Below are 20732 nucleotides of genomic sequence, written 5' to 3'. Positions count from 1 at the left end.
CGTAGCCATGTTGAAACCGCACCCGAGCGTTGCCTTTTTGAGGCCCAACCAAAGTGCTGCGTTTCCAAATATGTCCAGAAGAGGGAGCCATTCTACTGGGAAGGCTCTCAACTACTTTATAATGGAAAAGTTGGCAGAAATGAATATACAGCGCCTTTGGAAAGTATTCAGAACCCTTCACTTTTCCCACATTATGTTACATTACAGCCTTATTCTAAAATGGATCCCAAAAAATTCTGCAAGCTACACACAATACCCCATAATTACAAAGCAAAAAGCGTTTTTTTTTAGAAATGTTTAAATGTTTGCAAATTTATGAATACATAAGTATTCAGACCCACTCGAAATTGAGCATAGGTGCATTCTGTTTCCATTGATCATCCTTGATGTTTCTACAACTTGGAGTCCACCTGTGGTAAAGACTCTTCCTAGAGCTGGACGCCCAGCCTTGGTCAGGTAGGTAACCAAGAACCCGATGGTCACTCTGACAGAGCTCTAGAGTTCCTCTGTTGAGATGGGAGAACCTTCCAGAAAGACAATACCATTATGCAGTATTGTGTGTAGATTGATGAGAATTTTTTTAAATCGATTTTTGAATAAGGCTGTAACGTAACAAAATGTGGAAAAGGTCGAGGGGTCTGAATACTTTACGAATGCACTGTATAACTCATATATTGAATGTGTCCCAGTGGCATCCTAAATCATACGCTTTTGATGTCAATAACATGTTTTTCATATTTGCTCCATTAACATTTTTTTATCATTCTCCAAATAAATGGGGTAACCATACAGTAGGCTACCAAAAGTTTGAGTGGGATTGGTTGGTTGGGCTATTTACAGATGGGCTGTGTACAGCTGCAGCGATCAGTAAGCTGCTCTGACAGCCGACGCTTAAAGTTAGCGAGGGAAATAAAATCAGTGATTTTTGCAATACGTTCCAGTCATTAGCAGCAGACAACTGGAAGGAAAGGCGGCCAAAAGAGGTGTTGGCTTTGGGGATGACCAGTGAAATATACCTGCTGGGAACGTGTGCTACAGCGAGTGTTGCTATGGTGACCAGTGAGCTGGATATTAACCCCCCAAAATATATGGGGGATTGGAAATGATGCAGACAATTACATTGATGGAAGCAACAATCTTTCCACAATATTAAGCTTATTTTATTAGGGGTGGATCAGCTTAATATTGTGGAAAGATTGTTGCTTCCATCAATGTAATTGTCTGCATCATTTCCAATCCCCCATATATTTTGGGGGGTTAATATCCATATATATATATACACGTGTATATACCCATACATATGCATGCATAAACATCCATACATATATATATATATATATATATATCTACCTACCTACCTATATAGATATGCATAATTTTTTTTAGAATATACCTTTATTATTCCCTGGAAACCCTACCACCCTTCCCCCAATTGGAGTCAACTAATAAACAATAACACTTAGGCTTCTACCTTCAGTTTATACATATTATACACATTTTACAGACACAATATGTTACAATAGTTATATTTAGTTTGTTCTTAGTCCTTCCTCTATTTCTGATCTCCATTCTATTTGTAACTACTGTGCTATTTCACAAAATTTCTGAACCTATACATGTTTTACAGACCCCGTATGTTTTACATTGGTTATCTTGTTATTAGTCCCACCCTTCAGCTCCATTCAACCCCTCCCATCTATCTCTGAACACCATCCAGTCCCACCCTTCAGCTCCATTCAACCCCTCCCATCTATCTCTGAACACCATCCAGTCCCACCCTTCAGCTCCATTCAACCCCTCCCATCTATCTCTGAACACCATCCAGTCCCACCCTTCAGCTCCATTCAACCCCTCCCATCTATCTCTGAACACCATCCAGTCCCACCCTTCAGCTCCATTCAACCCCTCCCATCTATCTCTGAACACCATCCAGTCCCACCCTTCAGCTCCATTCAACCCCTCCCATCTATCTCTGAACACCATCCAGTCCCACCCTTCAGCTCCATTCAACCCCTCCCATCTATCTCTGAACACCATCCAGTCCCACCATTCAGCTCCATTCAACCCCTCCCATCTATCTCTGAACACCATCCAGTCCCACCCTTCAGCTCCATTCAACCCCTCCCATCTATCTCTGAACACCATCCAGTCCCACCCTTCAGCTCCATTCAACCCCTCCCATCTATCTCTGAACACCATCCAGTCCCACCCTTCAGCTCCATTCAACCCCTCCCATCTATCTCTGAACACCATCCAGTCCCACCCTTCAGCTCCATTCAACCCCTCCCATCTATCTCTGAACACCATCCAGTCCCACCCTTCAGCTCCATTCAACCCCTCCCATCTATCTCTGAACACCATCCAGTCCCACCCTTCAGCTCCATTCAACCCCTCCCATCTATCTCTGAACACCATCCAGTCCCACCCTTCAGCTCCATTCAACCCCTCCCATCTATCTCTGAACACCATCCAGTCCCACCCTTCAGCTCCATTCAACCCCTCCCATCTATCTCTGAACACCATCCAGTCCCACCCTTCAGCTCCATTCAACCCCTCCCATCTATCTCTGAACACCATCCAGTCCCACCCTTCAGCTCCATTCAACCCCTCCCCATCTATCTCTGAACACCATCCAGTCCCACCCTTCAGCTCCATTCAACCCCTCCCCATCTATCTCTGAACACCATCCAGTCCCACCCTTCAGCTCCATTCAACCCCTCCCATCTATCTCTGAACACCATCCAGTCCCACCCTTCAGCTCCATTCAACCCCTCCCATCTATCTCTGAACACCATCCAGTCCCACCCTTCAGCTCCATTCAACCCCTCCCATCTATCTCTGAACACCATCCAGTCCCACCCTTCAGCTCCATTCAACCCCTCCCATCTATCTCTGAACACCATCCAGTCCCACCCTTCAGCTCCATTCAACCCCTCCCATCTATCTCTGAACACCATCCAGTCCCACCCTTCAGCTCCATTCAACCCCTCCCATCTATCTCTGAACACCATCCAGTCCCACCCTTCAGCTCCATTCAACCCCTCCCCATCTATCTCTTAACACCGTCCGTTTTGGATTTCTAGCAGCCATATATTTTTTCAACTGAGCTGTGATGCTGAACCTTTCTAATCTCATAGCTTCTACAGATTGTAAATTAAAGAAATGATTATATTATTGATAGATTGACTATGGCTTTTCAAATCACCCACTATTGCTATCTGCAGCGTTAGTTCTAGGCAAATGTTGCAGTTCTTCAGCCATTCCTGGACCTGTGACCAAACACGAGCTACATATGGACAGTACCAAAATAAATGATCTAATGACTCTGCCTCCTCGCAGCAAAATCTGCAGAGCTGGGAAGATTGTAGCCCCCATATAATTATTATTATTTTTTTTATATATATATATATATATATATACTGCTCAAAAAAATAAACGGAACACTTAAACAACACAATGTAACTCCAAGTCAATCACACCTCTGTGAAATCAAACTGTCCACTTAGGAAGCAACACTGATTGGCAATAAATGTCACATGCTGTTGTGCAAATGGAATAGACAACAGGTGGAAATTATAGGCAATTAGCAAGACACCCCCAATAAAGGAGTGGTTCTGCAGGTGGTGACTACAGACCACTTCTCAGTTCCTATGCTTCCTGGCTGATGTTTTGGTCAGTTTTGAATGCTGGCGGTGCTTTCACTCTAGTGGTAGCATGAGACGGAGTCTACAACCCACACAAGTGGCTCAGGTAGTGCAGCTCATCCAGGATGGCACATCAATGCGAGCTGTGGCAAGAAGGTTTGCTGTGTCTGTCAGCGTAGTGTCCAGAGCATGGAGGCGCTACCAGGAGACAGGCCAATACATCAGGAGATGTGGAGGAGGCCATAGGAGGGCAACAACCTAGTAGCAGAACCGCTACCTCCTGCCTTTGTGCAAGGAGGAGCACTGCCAGAGCCCTGCAAAATGACCTCCAGCAGGCCACAAATGTGCATGTCTGCTCAAACGGTCAGAAACAGACTCCATGAGGGTGGTATGAGGGCCCGACGTCCACAGGTGGGGGTTGTGCTTACAGCCCAACACCGTGCAGGATGTTTTTCATTTGCCAGAGAACACCAAGATTGGCAAATTCGCCACTGGTGATAGCAGGTTCACACTGAGCATGTGTGACAGTCTGGAGACGCCGTGGAGAACGTTCTGCTGCCTGCAACATCCTCCAGCATGACCGGTTTGGCGGTGGTTCAGTCATGGTGTGGGGTGGCAGTTCTTTGGGGGGCCGCACAGCCCTCCATGTGCTCGCCAGAGGTAGCCTGACTGCCATTAGGTACCGAGATGAGATCTTCAGACCCCTTGTGAGACCATATGCTGGTGCGGTTGGCCCTGGGTTCCTCCTAATGCAAGACAATGCTAGACCTCATGTGGCTGGAGTGTGTCAGCAGTTCCTACAAGAGGAAGGCATTGATGCTATGGACTGGCCCGCCCGTTCCCCAGACATGAATCCAATTGAGCACATCTGGGACATCATGTCTCGCTCCATCCACCAACGCCACGTTGCACCACAGACTGTCCAGGAGTTGGCGGATGCTTTAGTCCAGGTCTGGGAGGAGATCCCTCAGGAGACCATCCGCCACCTCATCAGGAGCATGCCCAGGCGTTGTAGGGAGGTCAAACAGGCACGTGGAGGCCACACACACTACTGAGCCTCATTTTGACTTGTTTTAAGGACATTACATCAAAGTTGGATCAGCCTGTAGTGTGGTTTTCCACTTTAATTTTGAGTGTGACTCCAAATCCAGACCTACATGGGTTGATAAATTTGATTTCCATTGATCATTTTCTGTGTGATTTTTTTGTTGTCAGCACATTCAACTATGTAAAGAAAAAAGTATTTAATAAGAATATTTCATTCAGATCTAGGATGTTTGTTTTTTTTGCTATCTATATATATATTTATTTATGTATGTATTAAATTTGACCTTTTAACTAGGCAAGTCAGTTAAGAACAAATTCTTATTTACAATAACAGCCGAACCCGGACACCCTATGGGACTCCCAATCACGGCCTTATGTGATACAGCCTGGATCCAAACCAGGAACTGTAGTGATGCCTCTTGCCCTGAGATGCAGTGCCTTAGACCACTGCACCACTCGGGAGCCCAGGCAGGAATCAGGAGGATAGAACTATGGTCAAATTTGCCAAATGGAGGTTGAGGGAGAACTTTGTATGTGTCTCTGTGTGTGGAGTAATGGTGGTCTAGAGTTGTTTTCCTTCTGGTTGCACATGTGACATGCCGGTAGAAATTAGGTTAAAAGGATTTAAGTTTGCCTGCATTAAAGTCCCCGGCCACTAGGAGCGCCACTTCTGGATGAGCATTTTCTTGTTTGCTTATGGCCTTGTACAGCTTTTTGAGTGCGGTCTTAGTGCCTGCATCGGTTTGAGGTATTAAATAGACGGCTATGAAAACTATAGATAGTGTAGTTCACAGATTATCATAAGGTACTCTACCTCAAGCAAGCAATACCTGGAGACTTCTTTAATATTAGACATCGCGCACCAGCTGTTATTGACAAATAGACACACACCCCCACCCCTCGTCTTACCAGGTGTAGCTGTTCTGTCCTGCCTGATGCATAGAAAACCCAGCCAGCTGTATATTATCAGTAAGTGTTGGTTCTAGATTAATTGAATCCCTTTTTGATTTGAACGAAACCTTCCATGCATGTTTGCCCATGGTAGAAGGGGTCAGAAAGGGCTCAAAGATGACCCATTTTGCATACCCCACCCTACTATGACATATCCATGCTCACCTGCATGTTTATACTGTATGTCTGTGGTATGTCACACGTGTGCTTGTGAGAGGGAGAGAAAGAGGGAGAATTCTGTAGCATGCCTCACTCTCCATTGATTATACTGCGTAATACACTCTAGGAGTGTTTGTGTGATTGTGAGTTTGAGTGGTTTTCTTTAGATAGATATATATATATTGGTCCAGACAATGATCAATATCTTAACATGTTTAAGATCAGAGAAAAAAATGTAATATGACTCAGTCGCCATTGAATTTGCTTATACTGCATGTGCTCTAGGGATGTGTGTGGATTTTTAGATATTGTTTTTATAAATGTCAGTCAAGGCAATAATACACAGTGTACAAAACATTAGGAACACCTTCCTACTGTTAAGTTGCATCGCCTTTTCCCCCCAGGACAGCCTCAATTCGTCGGGGGATGGACTCTACAAGGTGTCAAGCGTTCCACAGGGATGCTGGCCGATGTTGACTCCAGTGCTTCCCACAGTTGTCAAGTTGGCTGGATGTTCTTTGGGTGGTGGACCATACTTGATACACACAGGAAACTGTTGAGTGTGAAAAACCCAGCAGCGTTAGTTTCATGTCACACTCTAATGGGTGTGACTGGCACCCAAATACCATACCCCGTTCAAAGGCACTTAAATATTTTGTCTTGCCCATATACCCTCTGAATAGCACACATACACAATCCATGTCTAAATTGTCTTAAGGCTTAAAAATCCTTATTTTAACCTGTCTTCTCTTCATCTACACTGATTTGAAGTGGATTTAACAAGTTACATCAATAAGGGATCATAGATTGACCAAGTGAATCCTGGTGAAAACTATGTCATGGAAAGAGCAGGTTTTCCTAATGTTTTGTACACTCAGTGTGTATACCAACAGTTATTCAGATCTGAACATGTTTAATATGAGAAAAGGGAAAAAAACGCTGTGAAATGACTCGCTTTCCAGTCTCCATTGACATGCATATGATTTGCTTATAATGCATATATACTCTCTGTGTGTGTGTGTGTGTGTGTGTGTGTGTGTGTGTGTGTGTGTGTGTGTGTGTGTGTGTGTGTGTGTGTGTGTGTGTGTGTGTGTGTGTGTGTGTGTGTGTGTGTGTGTTCCTTTTATATATATATATATACCTACCAACCAACCTTTAAGTTCTGGGCCCGTATCCACAAAGTGTCTCAGAGTAGAAAATAGTTTGTAAGTGGTGAGAATATAGACATTTTACTCCTACTCTTAAGGGTAAAGATAAAAGCTTTGCATGAAGCCTCTTTAGTCAAAAGAGTCCCACCTAGTCAACAGATATTTGAGACACCTCATGAGATGTCTTAACCAGTTAAGAGTTACCAGCAGGTGTCTTGATAATTGAAAAATGTAGCGAATCCATGGTTCCTGCTCCGCATGCAATTGCTTTGGACTTGTTAAAATAATTTTATGATATTTCGATATGATCAACCCATAATTAATCTAGACCTGGGTAGTTGACATGACGCCCCTTTGTTTTTGTCCATGATGGCAAACAATACCTTAAATTGACAACTTGGGTGTCTATATTTCAACAGAAAAGTTAGATAAGTTTATAAAATAGGGCCTTGTAAACAAAATGGGAGTAATGTATAGATCTACGGGTCTTTACCGAATTCCAGCCAACCTTTTGATACAGGATGCAGTGATGAATATCACAACTGTCACCTGTAACAAAACGAAGGGCATTATGGTAGATGGCATCCAAAGAGTAGTTGCAGCTGCACTTTGATAAATAATGTCACCGTATTCAAGGACAGATAACAATGTTCATTGAATAATCTGCTTCCCATTGTTTAGAGAAAGTCACAATCTGTTTCTGTAGAAAACAACAACTTTAAATCTTAGCTTCTTAACCAGCTCATCTCTGTTTTCTAAACGTCAAATCCACATCAATCCAAATGCCTAAGTATTTATATGCAGGAACACGTTATATTGGAGAATCATCTAATGAGTGAACATGTAGTTCATCTGAAACATTCTTACAAGAGTTTAAAATAAAAATGTATTTTGTTTTGCCTGTATTAAGCACACGTTTTAAATCAGCAAGGGATTCCTGTATAGGTATTACATCTTACTGTAATTTTGACACAGAACAACAGTCAGGGCAATAGGATACATAATAGTATCATCTGAATATAAATGAAGTTTACCATTTTTAACAGATTGACCAATAGTATATAAATAGTGAAGAGAACCGATCCTGAAATCATCCCCTGTTGTACACCTTTATCTACTTCAAGAAATTCAGACTTAACCTCATCAATCATGATGGCTTGAGTTCTGTCACTAAGATAATCGTGAGACCATGAGCAGGCATCAGAGCTCAGGCTTATCAAGGACAACTTATTCAATAAAATAGCATGATCAACAGGTCCACAAACAAAGCTGCACATTTAATTTGAGTGTCTAAAGCATTGACAGGATCATTAACAACTAAAGTTGTTGCTGTAATAGTACTATGCCCAGGCCTGAACCCAGATTGGTTTACATTCTAAATATATTTCTCAGATAAATAAAGAGCAAATGTATACATTCACCAAGGATTCGAGAATCTTCGCTAGAAAAGGAAGCCTTGAAATGGGGTGATGATGATTAAGATCTCTACTGTCCCCGTCCTTATGAAGTGGCAGCACAAGATGATTTCCATACTTTTGGAATATTTACTGATAAAGTTAAATAATAAATGTGGGTTTTGAACTAACAATGATCTGCGCTGCACACTTAAGCAGACCAGGATCCAATTGGTCGGCCCCTGGGGATTTCTTGTTGTCTATTGCTAGCATCCAGGACGACTTTTTCTGTAAATAGCCTAAAAGAAAAGCTTTGACTAATTTCTCTGATCATCTAGCAAGTTTCCCTTAACCAAAATGTAATAGTGAGACACTTGGTTATCATTATACATGGAAATTGTGTTTTTTGTTTCTGGAAATTCCAGAATTTGATTTCTGATTTAAGGACTGAAGTAACTAAACAATATGAATACAAATATTTGTTTTGTCTACTTGAGGATCATTCAACCTTTTTATAATAAATGTAATTGTAATGTCACACCAGAATACAAATTCAAGGTACTATTTTATTTATTTCAAAGTACTATTTTAATTATGACAAATGTTAAGAAAATGTTGAGCAATGTAATAAAGGTATAGCTTTTCAAATAATAAATTACTTTACGCGATATGTTGGCTGACAATTTTTTAGCTACGCTGTCCTATTGCATAGCATTACAGTGGCTACTCATACATTGAACTTGCTAACAAACTAACCAACGTTTATTTACTTGATTGTTCACATCATTCTTAGCTAAGCGGTATAGTCGTTAAAACCACTAAGTTTTTATTTAGATTATTTAATTACCTAGATCATGTTATCAATTTGGAGCGCTGCAACATGTTAAAATATGTCTAAATTGGGCATGCCTATAAGTTGGGCAATTGAAGACATCTAGGGCTTATGTTAACTTTGATTGTGTTCGATAAAAATGATAGGCCTTTCAAACGTTTGAATGCGAAATTGTATGCAGAATTATCTGCATTTGATTTGATTGATGCCTAGGGTGTAATTTTGCAACAAAATAATGTTTACTCCAAACGAAAAAAGCAAACGAGAGTTTATTGGACAAATGCAGGTAGGTCTCTCCCCGTTTTTGTTCAGGTAGATCGTTTTTTGTTGCAAAACATTTACCACTGCAATTTTTCATGTACAGTCACATTGACGGTGTTTGTCTGAAGCGTGTTATGTATATAATTCACAGATGGCGATGCCTCATTGCGATTGTTAACTCCCCATCATTTGCAACAATGGCAATGAGTACCATCACTATCTTTCCTTTGAAGTACCTCAAACTGTCGTGATTACCAGCTGAGATTAAATTTTTATGAGTCATATTTGATTTGAGTTGATTTTACTCCTGGCTCAGAGTTCGTCTGGGCATTGTCTTAAAACCTACTCTGAGCTGGGAGTTTTTTTGTGTTAAAACTGGTTTTAACAGTATTCCTATCACCTTCTCTGAGATGCTCTTTGGATGCGGACCCTGATCTGATTATTTGAACATGACTTGATTCTTGAAATGTACCCGTTGAATCCAGAGACTAAATATAGTGCGCTACAGAAACGGCTGTAGTTCACAAATTACAATGAGTTGAATCATATATTTGGCGTATTTGTGCTTAGAACAGGTCAAGTAGCAATACTATATCATTTTAAACCATTTTTATTCTGAAATGTATTTCAAAATACATATGATGAATGATTTGAATGATTTATTTAACATTTTCTCAAAATCCCAAACTTGACACTGGAAGTATGATACACAATGACAATTGTAAAATTTCCATGTGGTTTGTGTGAACATTTTTGCACCAAATTTAATGTATTTACAGCAAACAGAATGTGTGAGGAATGAGGATGTGAATGGGTTAAAGATGTGTTCTGGAACCTTGGCAAATCGTCTTTTCTTTTTGTTACCTCCTGCTTTGGGCTGGATTTGTGAATGTGTAGTTCATACATGCATAGTCTATGATCAGAATGCCTGTTTTACCTCAATTAGCCACATAATCCCTCGTTTCAAAGCGACTGTTTACTGGAAGCTGTTCAATGCCATTTTCCCCCATGTGGGCCAGCCCCCTAGCAATTTGAATTCAAGCCAATGAGCTTCAGCCCCTTGCCATTTGAGTGACTGCTAGCAAGATGCACACACACAGCATCATTCTTGTTTGAGTTTTTCAAGGCTTGTTTGGAGCCTAATCCGTAATATTATTTTATGATAATAGAAAACTGTATATATTTCTACGACTCATCATATCTACTATTCAGTCCTTTCCAAGACCCAGCTACTCTGTCATATCCAAACTCTCCAACCCACCCATCCTCTCTTTCTTGCGTGTTCTCTCACTCTTTCCCGCTCTCTTTCTATCTCTCTCCCTATCTCTCCCTCCCTCCCTCTTCCCCCGAGTTCATCTTTCATCAGATTTTCAGCATCAGATATTCATAAGCTTTTTATCCATGCCAGAGAAATTAATATGATCAATCATTCTTTGTCTTCAACCGCATAAGTGTTTAGCTGGAGGGAGCTGACAGTCAACGGCTGTCTGAAATGGCACCCTTTTTACTAATGAGGGCCCATAGGGCTATGGTCAAATGTAGTGTACTATATAGTGAATAGAGTGCCATTTGGGACGCATATACATAGTATTTACTAGACCGCTATGTCAGTGTATCATTCTGTTCTCTGCGCCATAGTTGTCCTTAAGTGGGATGATGATAGTAACAAATGCAGCTCTCAACACTGTTTTTCATCATTTAATTGTAATAAGATATTCAGAAGTTGGTGTACTCAATGCTAAGTCAGATGCTGAGCTATATTCAACCTCAATGCTTTTTGTCATTGTGTGTACATTGTGGTTATAAAGTAGACCGACTGCATACAGAATTACCCTGTAACGTAGTCATGCAGCCATTTGAACTGCATGTCTTTGCTCCTTTGCACCCCAGTATCTCTACTTGCACATTCATCTTCTGCACATCTATCACTCCAGTGTTTATTTGCGGAATTGTAATTATTTCACCACTACGGCCTATTTATTGCCTTACCTCAATCTTACTTCTTTTGCACATGCGGTATATAGACTGTGTTGTTGACTACTTTTGTTTATTCCATGTGTAACTGTGTTGTTTGTCACACTGCTTTGCTTTATCTTGGCCAGGTCGCCGTTGTAAATGAGAACTTGTTCTCAACTGGCCTACCTGGTTAAATAAAGGTGAAATAATAATTTAAAAAAATTTATATATATATTTTTTGTCATTTTAAGGAGTTTTCAATGACATGATGAAGACAATCCAATTTGACTCGTTAGTCATTCGTCACTGAAATTGAATAATCAGTTGATTCTCAGTGCAAGAGGCGTCATTACAGTCCCTGGTTCGAATCCAGGCTGTATCACAATCCGGCCGTGATTGGGAGTCCCATAAGGCGGTGCACAATTGACCCAGCATCGTCGTTGTAAATAAGAATTTGTTCTTAACTGACTTGCCTAGTTAAATAAAGGTTAAATATATATAGTTTTATTTGAGCTGGACATAATATTTACAAAAATATCAGGCTTATAATGGGTTTCGAATTAGATTCGACTCACATGATCACACATGTTAGGCTAGATATGAAATATGTCTGCCATTGTGCTTGTACATTATGTGACCTTTTTGTATATAACAATTTACCTTTCAGCCAATGAATACCCATATATCTGACGTTAGTTGATATTGCTCCTCTTACTTTAACAGACACATGTTGCCAGGGGTGACCAAGTGTAGAAAGATGGTTAGTCAGAAGTAACTGGATTCTGCTTAGGAAACGATGTCTCTTGATTTCTCTGGTTCAGTGTAGCTGGCCAGGGATTTGGCGGTGCCATTCATTAGGGCATGCAAATCAAACTTTATTTGTCACATGCGCCGAATTCAACACGTGTAGACCTTACTGTGAAATGCTTACTTTCAAGCACTTAACCAACAGTGCAATTCAAGAACAGTTAAGAAAATATTTACCAAATAAACTGAAGTAAAAAATAGTCAAAAGTAACACAATAACATAACAATAATGAGGCTATATACAGGGAGTGCCGTTACTGAGTCAGTGTGAGGGGGTTAAGGTCATTTGTAAATGTAGGTAGGGGGAAGTGATAAAGTGATAGATAATAAACAGAGTAGCAGCAGTGTGCAAAACAAATTGGGGGGATCAATGTAATAGTCCGGTGGCCATTTGCAGGGAATCAGTTTTAAAATGTTTCGCAACAGATTTTTTCCCCCACCTTTTTTTATTTATACAGGTAAGTCAATTAAGAACAAATTATTATTTACAATGATGACCTCATTGGAACTGTAAGTCTACGTAAGCCTCTCCGTTTCAGTCCAATTTCTGGTTTGGTGCCTAATGAACTGGACACTGAATCTGTCCGGGAAGGGAATGGATATGGTTTAGGGTTTTCCCCCACCTCTAAACACATTGACCCTGATGTCAGCCTCTCATTAATGAGGGTTAGATCCCCCTGATGTAATTGGACATCTCCCTGTTATTAGCTAACTACTTGTTTGTGAGCGGAGGCCTTTTGCAGTTTACACACTCGTGTGCGCGATTGTATGGCCATCTGGGTGAGTCAGACAGAAGAAAATGGATCTGATTTAAATCCTGCACACAAATTCTATGAGCTTAACTTCCTCTTTTGCTGTTTCGGACTAAATCACTCACTCAGTCACACTGACTTTGGGTAAACCATAATATAAAACATTTTCAGGTACATCATCTTCTGAGTTTACACTTTAACAAAGAACGCCCTATTTGTTTTTAGCTGACGTCATGGGTACGTGTTTGTGTGTTGCAATAATAAGCACAGCAGGCATTAACATCATCATTCGAATATGACATTTTCACATAATGGCCTAGTTCAGCTTATTGCGTTCTTCCTGAAGTACATATGGCTAGGCTAGTTGGTGTGGTTTGATCCCATTTGATCATTACATCTTAGCCCATCATGATTGACATCTTAGTCCATAACCTGAGTTACTCACGGCAGAGGTATGCTTATAGGTATTAGATGTAATCCTTTTGTTTGGATATGTCTGTATGGTATTATCTAGGGCTGGAAATTGCCAGGGACCTCACAATATATTATCACGATACTTAGGTGCCAATACGATATGTATTGCGATTCTCCCTGTTTTTTAGGTATTGCGATTCGATACTGTGATTTTATTGCAATTTGATATTCCAAACATGTTGCCCACTATATGTCTGCTGCAGAGAGCTGACCAAGAGCATGGGAAAACATTTTGATCAGTCAGGGAAATAACATGTTTTCAGCCCTTTTAACTCACTATTTAAAAATAATAGTTTTCTATATACTTCAAATATAATACTGATATGTCACTATCTATTGCCCCCTCCACCCCATCACTAGTGTTAACTAAATTATTATTAATATTGACATAGCTGAGACAGGGAGAGCTTATTAACCTGACAAAACATTATGGTGTGTACTTAGTCTGCAGCAAACAAACTCTGAGACCATTTTTATTTTACCTTTATTTAACTAGGCAAGTCAGTTAAGAACAATTTCTTATTTTCAATGACGGCCTAGGAACAGTGGGTTAACTGTCTGTTCAGGGGCAGAACGGCAGATTTGTACCTTGTCAGCTCTGGGATTTGAACTTGCAACCTTTCAGTTACTAGTCCAACGCTCTAACCACTAGGCTACCCTTATTTCAGTCCTGTACACTACACTATCTCTGGGTATGTTTTCTGTGGCTAGAATAGAGAAGGGAATTGGGACATGTGCTGCTGGCTTGGATACATATGCACATCCAGTGTTTCTAAGCAGGTTCAAAAGATAACCTCGAAAAATGTATCAATCACAGTGGAAAAACTTGAATCACTTTGGAATAACAGCCGATTGTAGTCATCTCAATTGCTAGAACCATTTCCTTTCAGAGTCCTAGTTCATTTTTTAAAAATCTTTATTTAACCAGGCAAGTCGGTTAAGAACAAATTTGTATTTTCAACGATGGCCTAGGAACAGTGAGTTAACTGCCTTGTTCAGGGGCAGAACGACAGATTTTTACCTTGTCAGCTCGGGGATTCGATCTTGCAACCTTTCGGTTACTAGTCCAATGCTCTAACCACGAGGCTACCTGCTGGTTACTAGTCCAATGCTCTAACCACGAGGCTACCTGCTGGTTACTAGTCCAATGCTCTAACCACTAGGCTACCTGCTGGTCACTAGTCCAATGCTCTAACCACGAGGCTACCTGCTGGTCACTAGTCCAATGCTCTAACCACGAGGCTACCTGCTGGTTACTAGTCCAATGCTCTAACCACGAGGCTACCTGCTGGTTACTAGTCCAATGCTCTAACCACTAGGCTACCTGCTGGTTACTAGTCCAATGCTCTAACCACTAGGCTACCTGCTGGTTACTAGTCCAATGCTCTAACCACTAGGCTACCTGCTGGTTACTAGTCCTATGCTCTAACCACTAGGCTACCTGCTGGTTACTAGTCCAATGCTCTAACCACTAGGCTACCTTATTAACCTGACCTTACAAAACATTATGGTGTGTACTTATGGACATGGGTGACGAAGAAGACAGGTTGATTTGAATGTATTTTTTTATTTAACCTTTATTTAACTAGGCAAGTCAGTTAAGAAAAAAAACTGCCTACACCGACAGAAACCGGACGACGCTGGGACAATTGTGCGCCGACCTATGGGACTCCCAATCACGGCCAGTTGTGATGCATCATGGATATGAACCAGGGTGTCTGTAGTGAGTGACGCCTCAAGCACTGAGATGTAGTGACTTAGACCGCTGTGCCACTCGGGATCCCACTTGATAGCCACATGGACACTACAGCAGACAATAAGTAAAGCTGAAGTAACTCATATTGATCCATAGATTACCACTGATATCATATGGTATTTAATAAGCTAACAATCCCTTCAATAATACATGTAATATTCCCAGATGAGGGACAACCACACAGGGAGTGTCTGATTCCATAACTTTATTGGATTTTCTATCAACCGTAAGCTGTTCATACAGTGTGTGCGTGTGTTTGCATTCCACAATGAAGGTTAATAAAACCGAAGGCTATCTGTGGGCGTTGGTGTCGTTTTACAGCATCAGTCTGTTGGCTGATCCTCGTCTGTCTGTCCATCTGTCTGTCAGTAGTGGGTCATTCAGCCTCCCAGACAGACGTCAGACTATGGCCTTGCGTAATTGAACTCTTAACCAGAGGCGCTGAACAATAATTCTTATGAAAACTTTAAAACAACAGTGAGTCTGATGTTCTGCTGTTTGTCACGGCTCCATGTAGCTCCGTCTGCTCACACTTGTGGGGCATCAAACAGGTGAGGCACGTAGAGAGATCAACACCACTAAGCTAAACAGTGATTCTATGCTTTATGTGGTCTTTGTAATGTTCTCTTTCCTGTACTCCCTCGTCTTCTGTAAGCCCAGTATAGCCACAGTACAGTAGTTGAGATTTTCCCATAATGCTTGTATGCAACATGTTTGTGTGTGAGTACAGTTTGTAACCCTGACGGTGATAATGGAAGGCCGTTTTATGTGTGTTCTCCTCAGACACTGGGAGGCCATTAAGAGGTGGGATGAAGCCATCCAGCTGACTCCAGACAACCCTCTACTGTATGAGATGAAGTCCCAGGTACATTACAATACTACAGCTCTCAGCCACTTATCCTCCTCCTCCTGCTGCTCTCCCTCCTCCTCTTGCCCCTTCTAAGCCTCTACTGTACGAGATTAAGTACATTACATGACTTACATTACAGTACTGCAGGTCTCAGACACTTAACCTGCTTTCCTTCCTTCTCTCCAGTCCTCAGACCACAGCCAGCATGTTAGGGCCAGGTACGTCCACTTGGGACCGGGTAGGGTACGTCCACTTGGGACCGGGTAGGGTACGTCCACTTGGGACCGGGTTAGGGTACGTCCACTTGGGACCGGGTTAGGGTACGTCCACTTGGGACCGGGTTAGGGTACGTCCACTTGGGACCGGGTAGGGTACGTCCACTTGGGACCGGGTTAGGGTACGTCCACTTGGGACCGGGTTAGGGTACGTCCACTTGGGACCGGGTTAGGGTACGTCCACTTGGGACCGGGTTAGGGTACGTCCACTTGGGACCGGGTTAGGGTACGTCCACTTGGGACCGGGTTAGGGTACGTCCACTTGGGACCGGGTTAGGGTACGTCCACTTGGGACCGGGTTAGGGTACGTCCACTTGGGACCGGGTTAGGGTACGTCCACTTGGGACCGGGTTAGGGTACGTCCACTTGGGACCGGTGGACTTGGGAACGGGTACGGCCACTTGGGACCGGGTACGGCCAGTTGGGACCGGGTACGGCCAGTTGGGACCGGGTACGGCCAGTTGGGACCGGGTACGGCCAGTTGGGGCCTGGTACGGCCAGTTGGGGCCTGGTACGGCCAGTTGGGGCCTGGTACGGCCAGTTGGGACCTGGTACGGCCAGTTGGGACCGGGTACGGCCAGTTGGGGCCGGGTACGGCCAGTTGGGGCCGGGTACGGCCAGTTGGGGCCGGGTACGGCCAGTTGGGGCCGGGTACGGCCAGTTGGGGCCGGGTACGGCCAGTTGGGGCCGGGTACGGCCAGTTGGGGCCGGGTTAGGGTACGGCCACTTGGGACCGGGTTAGGGTACGGCCACTTGGGACCGGGTTAGGGTACGTCCACTTGGGACCGGGTTAGGGTACGTCCACTTGGGACCGGGTTAGGGTACGTCCACTTGGGACCGGGTTAGGGTACGTCCACTTGGGACCGGTGGACTTGGGAACGGGTACGGCCAGTTGGGACCGGATACGGCCAGTTGGGACCGGGTACGGCCAGTTGGGACCGGGTACGGCCAGTTGGGGCCGGGTACGGCCAGTTGGGGCCGGGTACGGCCAGTTGGGACCGGGTACGGCCACTTGGGACCGGGTACGGCCACTTGGGACCGGGTACGGCCACTTGGGACCGGGTACGGCCACTTGGGACCGGGTACGGCCACTTGGGGCCGGGTACGGCCACTTGGGACCGGGTACGGCCACTTGGGACCGGGTACGGCCACTTGGGACCGGGTACGGCCACTTGGGACCGGGTACGGCCACTTGGGACCGGGTACGGCCACTTGGGACCGGGTACGGCCACTTGGGACCGGGTACGGCCACTTGGGGCCGGGTACGGCCACTTGGGGCCGGGTACGGCCACTTGGGACCGGGTACGGCCACTTGGGACCGGGTACGGCCACTTGGGACCGGGTACGGCCAGTTGGGGCCGGGTACGGCCAGTTGGGGCCGGGTACGGCCAGTTGGGGCCGGGTACGGCCAGTTGGGGCCGGGTACGGCCAGTTGGGAACGTGTACGGCCAGTTGGGAACGGGTACGGCCAGTTGGGACCGGGTACGGCCAGTTGGGGCCAGGTACAGTGTCTGTCTCTGCTACACACAGAACATTTTGTTTTGTATGATCCCTTTTTTCTCTTTCTTGTTCTCTGTGCTGGTACAGTACAAATATAGTGTGTCTTTCAAAGATTTCAAAGTGAATCTCTTCATACAGGGATAGTAAGTAGAGGATAGACATGGTTTGTTCTAGATGGTCAAAGATTGTGTGTGTCTCACTGTGTGTGCAGTGTGCATGTTGACGTGTTCATGATCCCATGTCATCAGGATGTTCTCAGTTCTCACCTAACCCTCTCCCGGCTGGAAACCATCCAACCTGGGCTCCACTGGGACTATCAGTGTGGGAACCATCTCATTTTGTGGGCAGTGTGCACATAGCCTGTCTTCTCTTGAGAAGGCAGGCCTCTCTCAATAGCAAGGCCATGCTCACTGAGTCTGTACATTAGTCAAAGCTTTCCTTGTGTCAGTCACAGTGGCCAGGTATTCTGCCACTGTGTACTCTCTGTTTAGGGCCAAACAGCATTCCAGTTTGCTCAGTTTTGGGGTTAATTCTTTCCAATGTGTCAGGTAATTATTTTTGTTTTCTCATGATTTGACTGGGTCTTTCTCCCTATCTTCCTCCTTCCCTCCCTCCCTGACACTCAGGTCTCAATGAGATTAGGCTAGCTAGCCAACAGAGATGTGATTGGGGGAATCATAGAGCAGAGCAGTTGGCTATCCCTGACTGTGATCTATAGTCACACCACGTGTCCCCACACTTCTCCAATGGTATCTGTACCACAATTAACTTTCTCCTTATATATAGCCTTAACCTTTCCAAGCAGCATTTTCCCTCCCCACTTTTAATGGCTGACATTATCAACCATGATATGAAATCTGAGAAGAATTGAATTACGTGTCCTCATTTAGCCAAGTTCTCAAATACTCTACTGTATTTTGGGCTGCTAAGTAACTTTATTGGTCATGTTTTAGAAGGGACACATAAAAAGGGGTCACAAACACGCAGAACTCTTATGTTCTGTAGCAGGGGAGACATTTCCCTCCCTCATGAACTTTATTCTGATGTGTTTCATTACACAGTTTTAACACTGTCTGACCGGTGCAATAAAAATATCTGTCCCCATTAGTCCAGTCTCTGTCAGTTGGGCGTTCTCCACATGCTGCACGACGAGCTCTAGGAGTCTCTTATCAGACGTTACACAGCTCTCTCAGCGCCAGAAGACTGAGACAGATACAACTCAGACATTTGCCATTCACTTTCTCTTATCACCTTCCTCCCTCAATCCCTCAATTAGCCGCTCTATGACATGCACTGTCCTCTTTGTGTCTGTCCATCACACTCTCCTTTGAATGCCTAGTCCTTCTGTGTTCGTCACTTTCTCCTTTGAGCGTTTTGATTGGCGTGAGATCCCATTACAGCTTAGTCATCACTGATGTCTTTCTGTAAAGCTGCATGAGGCATGAATGTTGAGGACTAACTTTATTGTCCGTTGAATATAATGTTTACCCTAGAATAACAGTCAAAAACAGAATATGAGAGCGAGGGGTGTTTCAAAGACTGTTTGTTATTTCCCCACACATTTCAACATATATCATCTCTGATAAACCACATGTATTATTCTCATTTCTTAAACAATCACTTCTTGAGTCACCTTTCTCTCTTGGTTAAACAAAAGCAGTGTCTCAGTATGCTGGTTCCGTCCTCTCTACCTCAGTACAGCACAGTGCTGCGGTAGCTCCTGTGGTCTGCAGTCCAGAGACCGATGATTAGCAGTATATCACTAAAGGGCCCTGTGTATCATGGCCTTGAACCTCCCAGTACTCTATCCTCATTGTAATGTAATAGCAGGTTATTTACCAGGATCCTGCCCCTAGTTTGTCTGGCATTGCTAATTATATAACGTAGACAATAAGACTGCACTATAACGTCACGACCAGCACATTTTCCACGTCAGAGGATGACTGGCTTCACATGCATAGTGATCAGTCCTCTGGTGCCGGGTGCTGTGATCTAGTTTCCTACTGACTGCTGAATTGACAAACAGGCCTCAGTTATCTCTGTCACTGATGCTGGGATGGTGGAGGAGTGCGACTGGCTTATAAGTGACGTTAACCATCCTCACCATTTTGTGAGTTACTCTGTGTTGCCTGTGTCACCATATCTGTTTATTTATCTGTTGCCAAAGTTGAATAGAATGGTCCTTTATTATAATTTTATTCAGGATGCAAATATGACTTTTCCCCTAATACCAGAGACGACACACATACAGTTTAATTCCGTGATGGTGCAAAATATGACCCTTGATGCAGTCTGTTTGACCCTTGCCCTCTGACCCTTGACCTCTGCAGGTGCTGACCATTCTGCAGGAGGTGTTCCCAGCAGTGCAGGCAGCAGAGATGGCTGTGAAGCTCCGCCCCCTGTGGTGGGAGGGCTGGCAGACACTAGGCCGTGCCCAGCTCAGTCTGGGTGAGGTGGAACTGGTCAGTTTTACCACCTACACATTTTTCACACTGTCGTGCCAACCCTAAACAAACTGTGCTGTCTCGGATATTTTCTTTTCACATGGTCCTGTTGAGCACAGTTCCAGCAACTTTGGAGGATGTGTAATCAGGCCAGCTTGGTACAGCTTGGTTGGCTCTGCTAGGATTGGCTCTGCTAGGATTGGCTCTGCGAGGTTTGGCTCTGCTATGATTGGCTCTGCGAGGTTTGGCTCTGCTATGATTGGCTCTGCGAGGTTTGGCTCTCTAGTGTGAAAAGCAGGTAACCTAACTTGTGATCCATGAACAGAAAAACTAAGATTTTAGTGCATAATGCATTTCTCCCTCTGACATCACTACAAGTTTAGCAGGTGGCAGAGTTGTACGTGTCTCACATGTTACTGTGTGGAGGTGAGACTGTTAGGAACTGAGACTGTAGGGAAGGGGCCCTAGCTTGTCTGTCATCC

At 43.8% G+C, this 20732-nt stretch overlaps 1 protein-coding gene across 4 annotated transcripts in view; it reads left to right on the top strand.

Annotated features, from left to right (window-relative positions):
- LOC118387400 (tetratricopeptide repeat protein 33-like) overlaps window positions 1–20732 on the top strand; it is a 45015-nt gene that overhangs the window by 16802 nt on the left and 7481 nt on the right. For 3 of the 4 annotated variants that reach the window (XM_035775729.2, XM_035775731.2, XM_035775728.2), the window contains exons 3-4: window positions 15965–16046; window positions 20137–20268. In XM_035775729.2, coding sequence (XP_035631622.1) covers window positions 15965–16046; window positions 20137–20268 — 214 coding nt within the window. The remainder of the gene's footprint in view (window positions 1–15964; window positions 16047–20136; window positions 20269–20732) is intronic. The other variant, XM_052525467.1, reaches the window with a different exon arrangement.

Source organism: Oncorhynchus keta, chromosome 9 (genome assembly GCF_023373465.1).
Source record: "Oncorhynchus keta strain PuntledgeMale-10-30-2019 chromosome 9, Oket_V2, whole genome shotgun sequence".
NCBI lineage: Eukaryota > Metazoa > Chordata > Actinopteri > Salmoniformes > Salmonidae > Oncorhynchus > Oncorhynchus keta.
The sequence above is the reverse complement of the archived record's forward strand: the minus strand, read 5'-3'. Positions and strand labels throughout refer to the sequence as shown.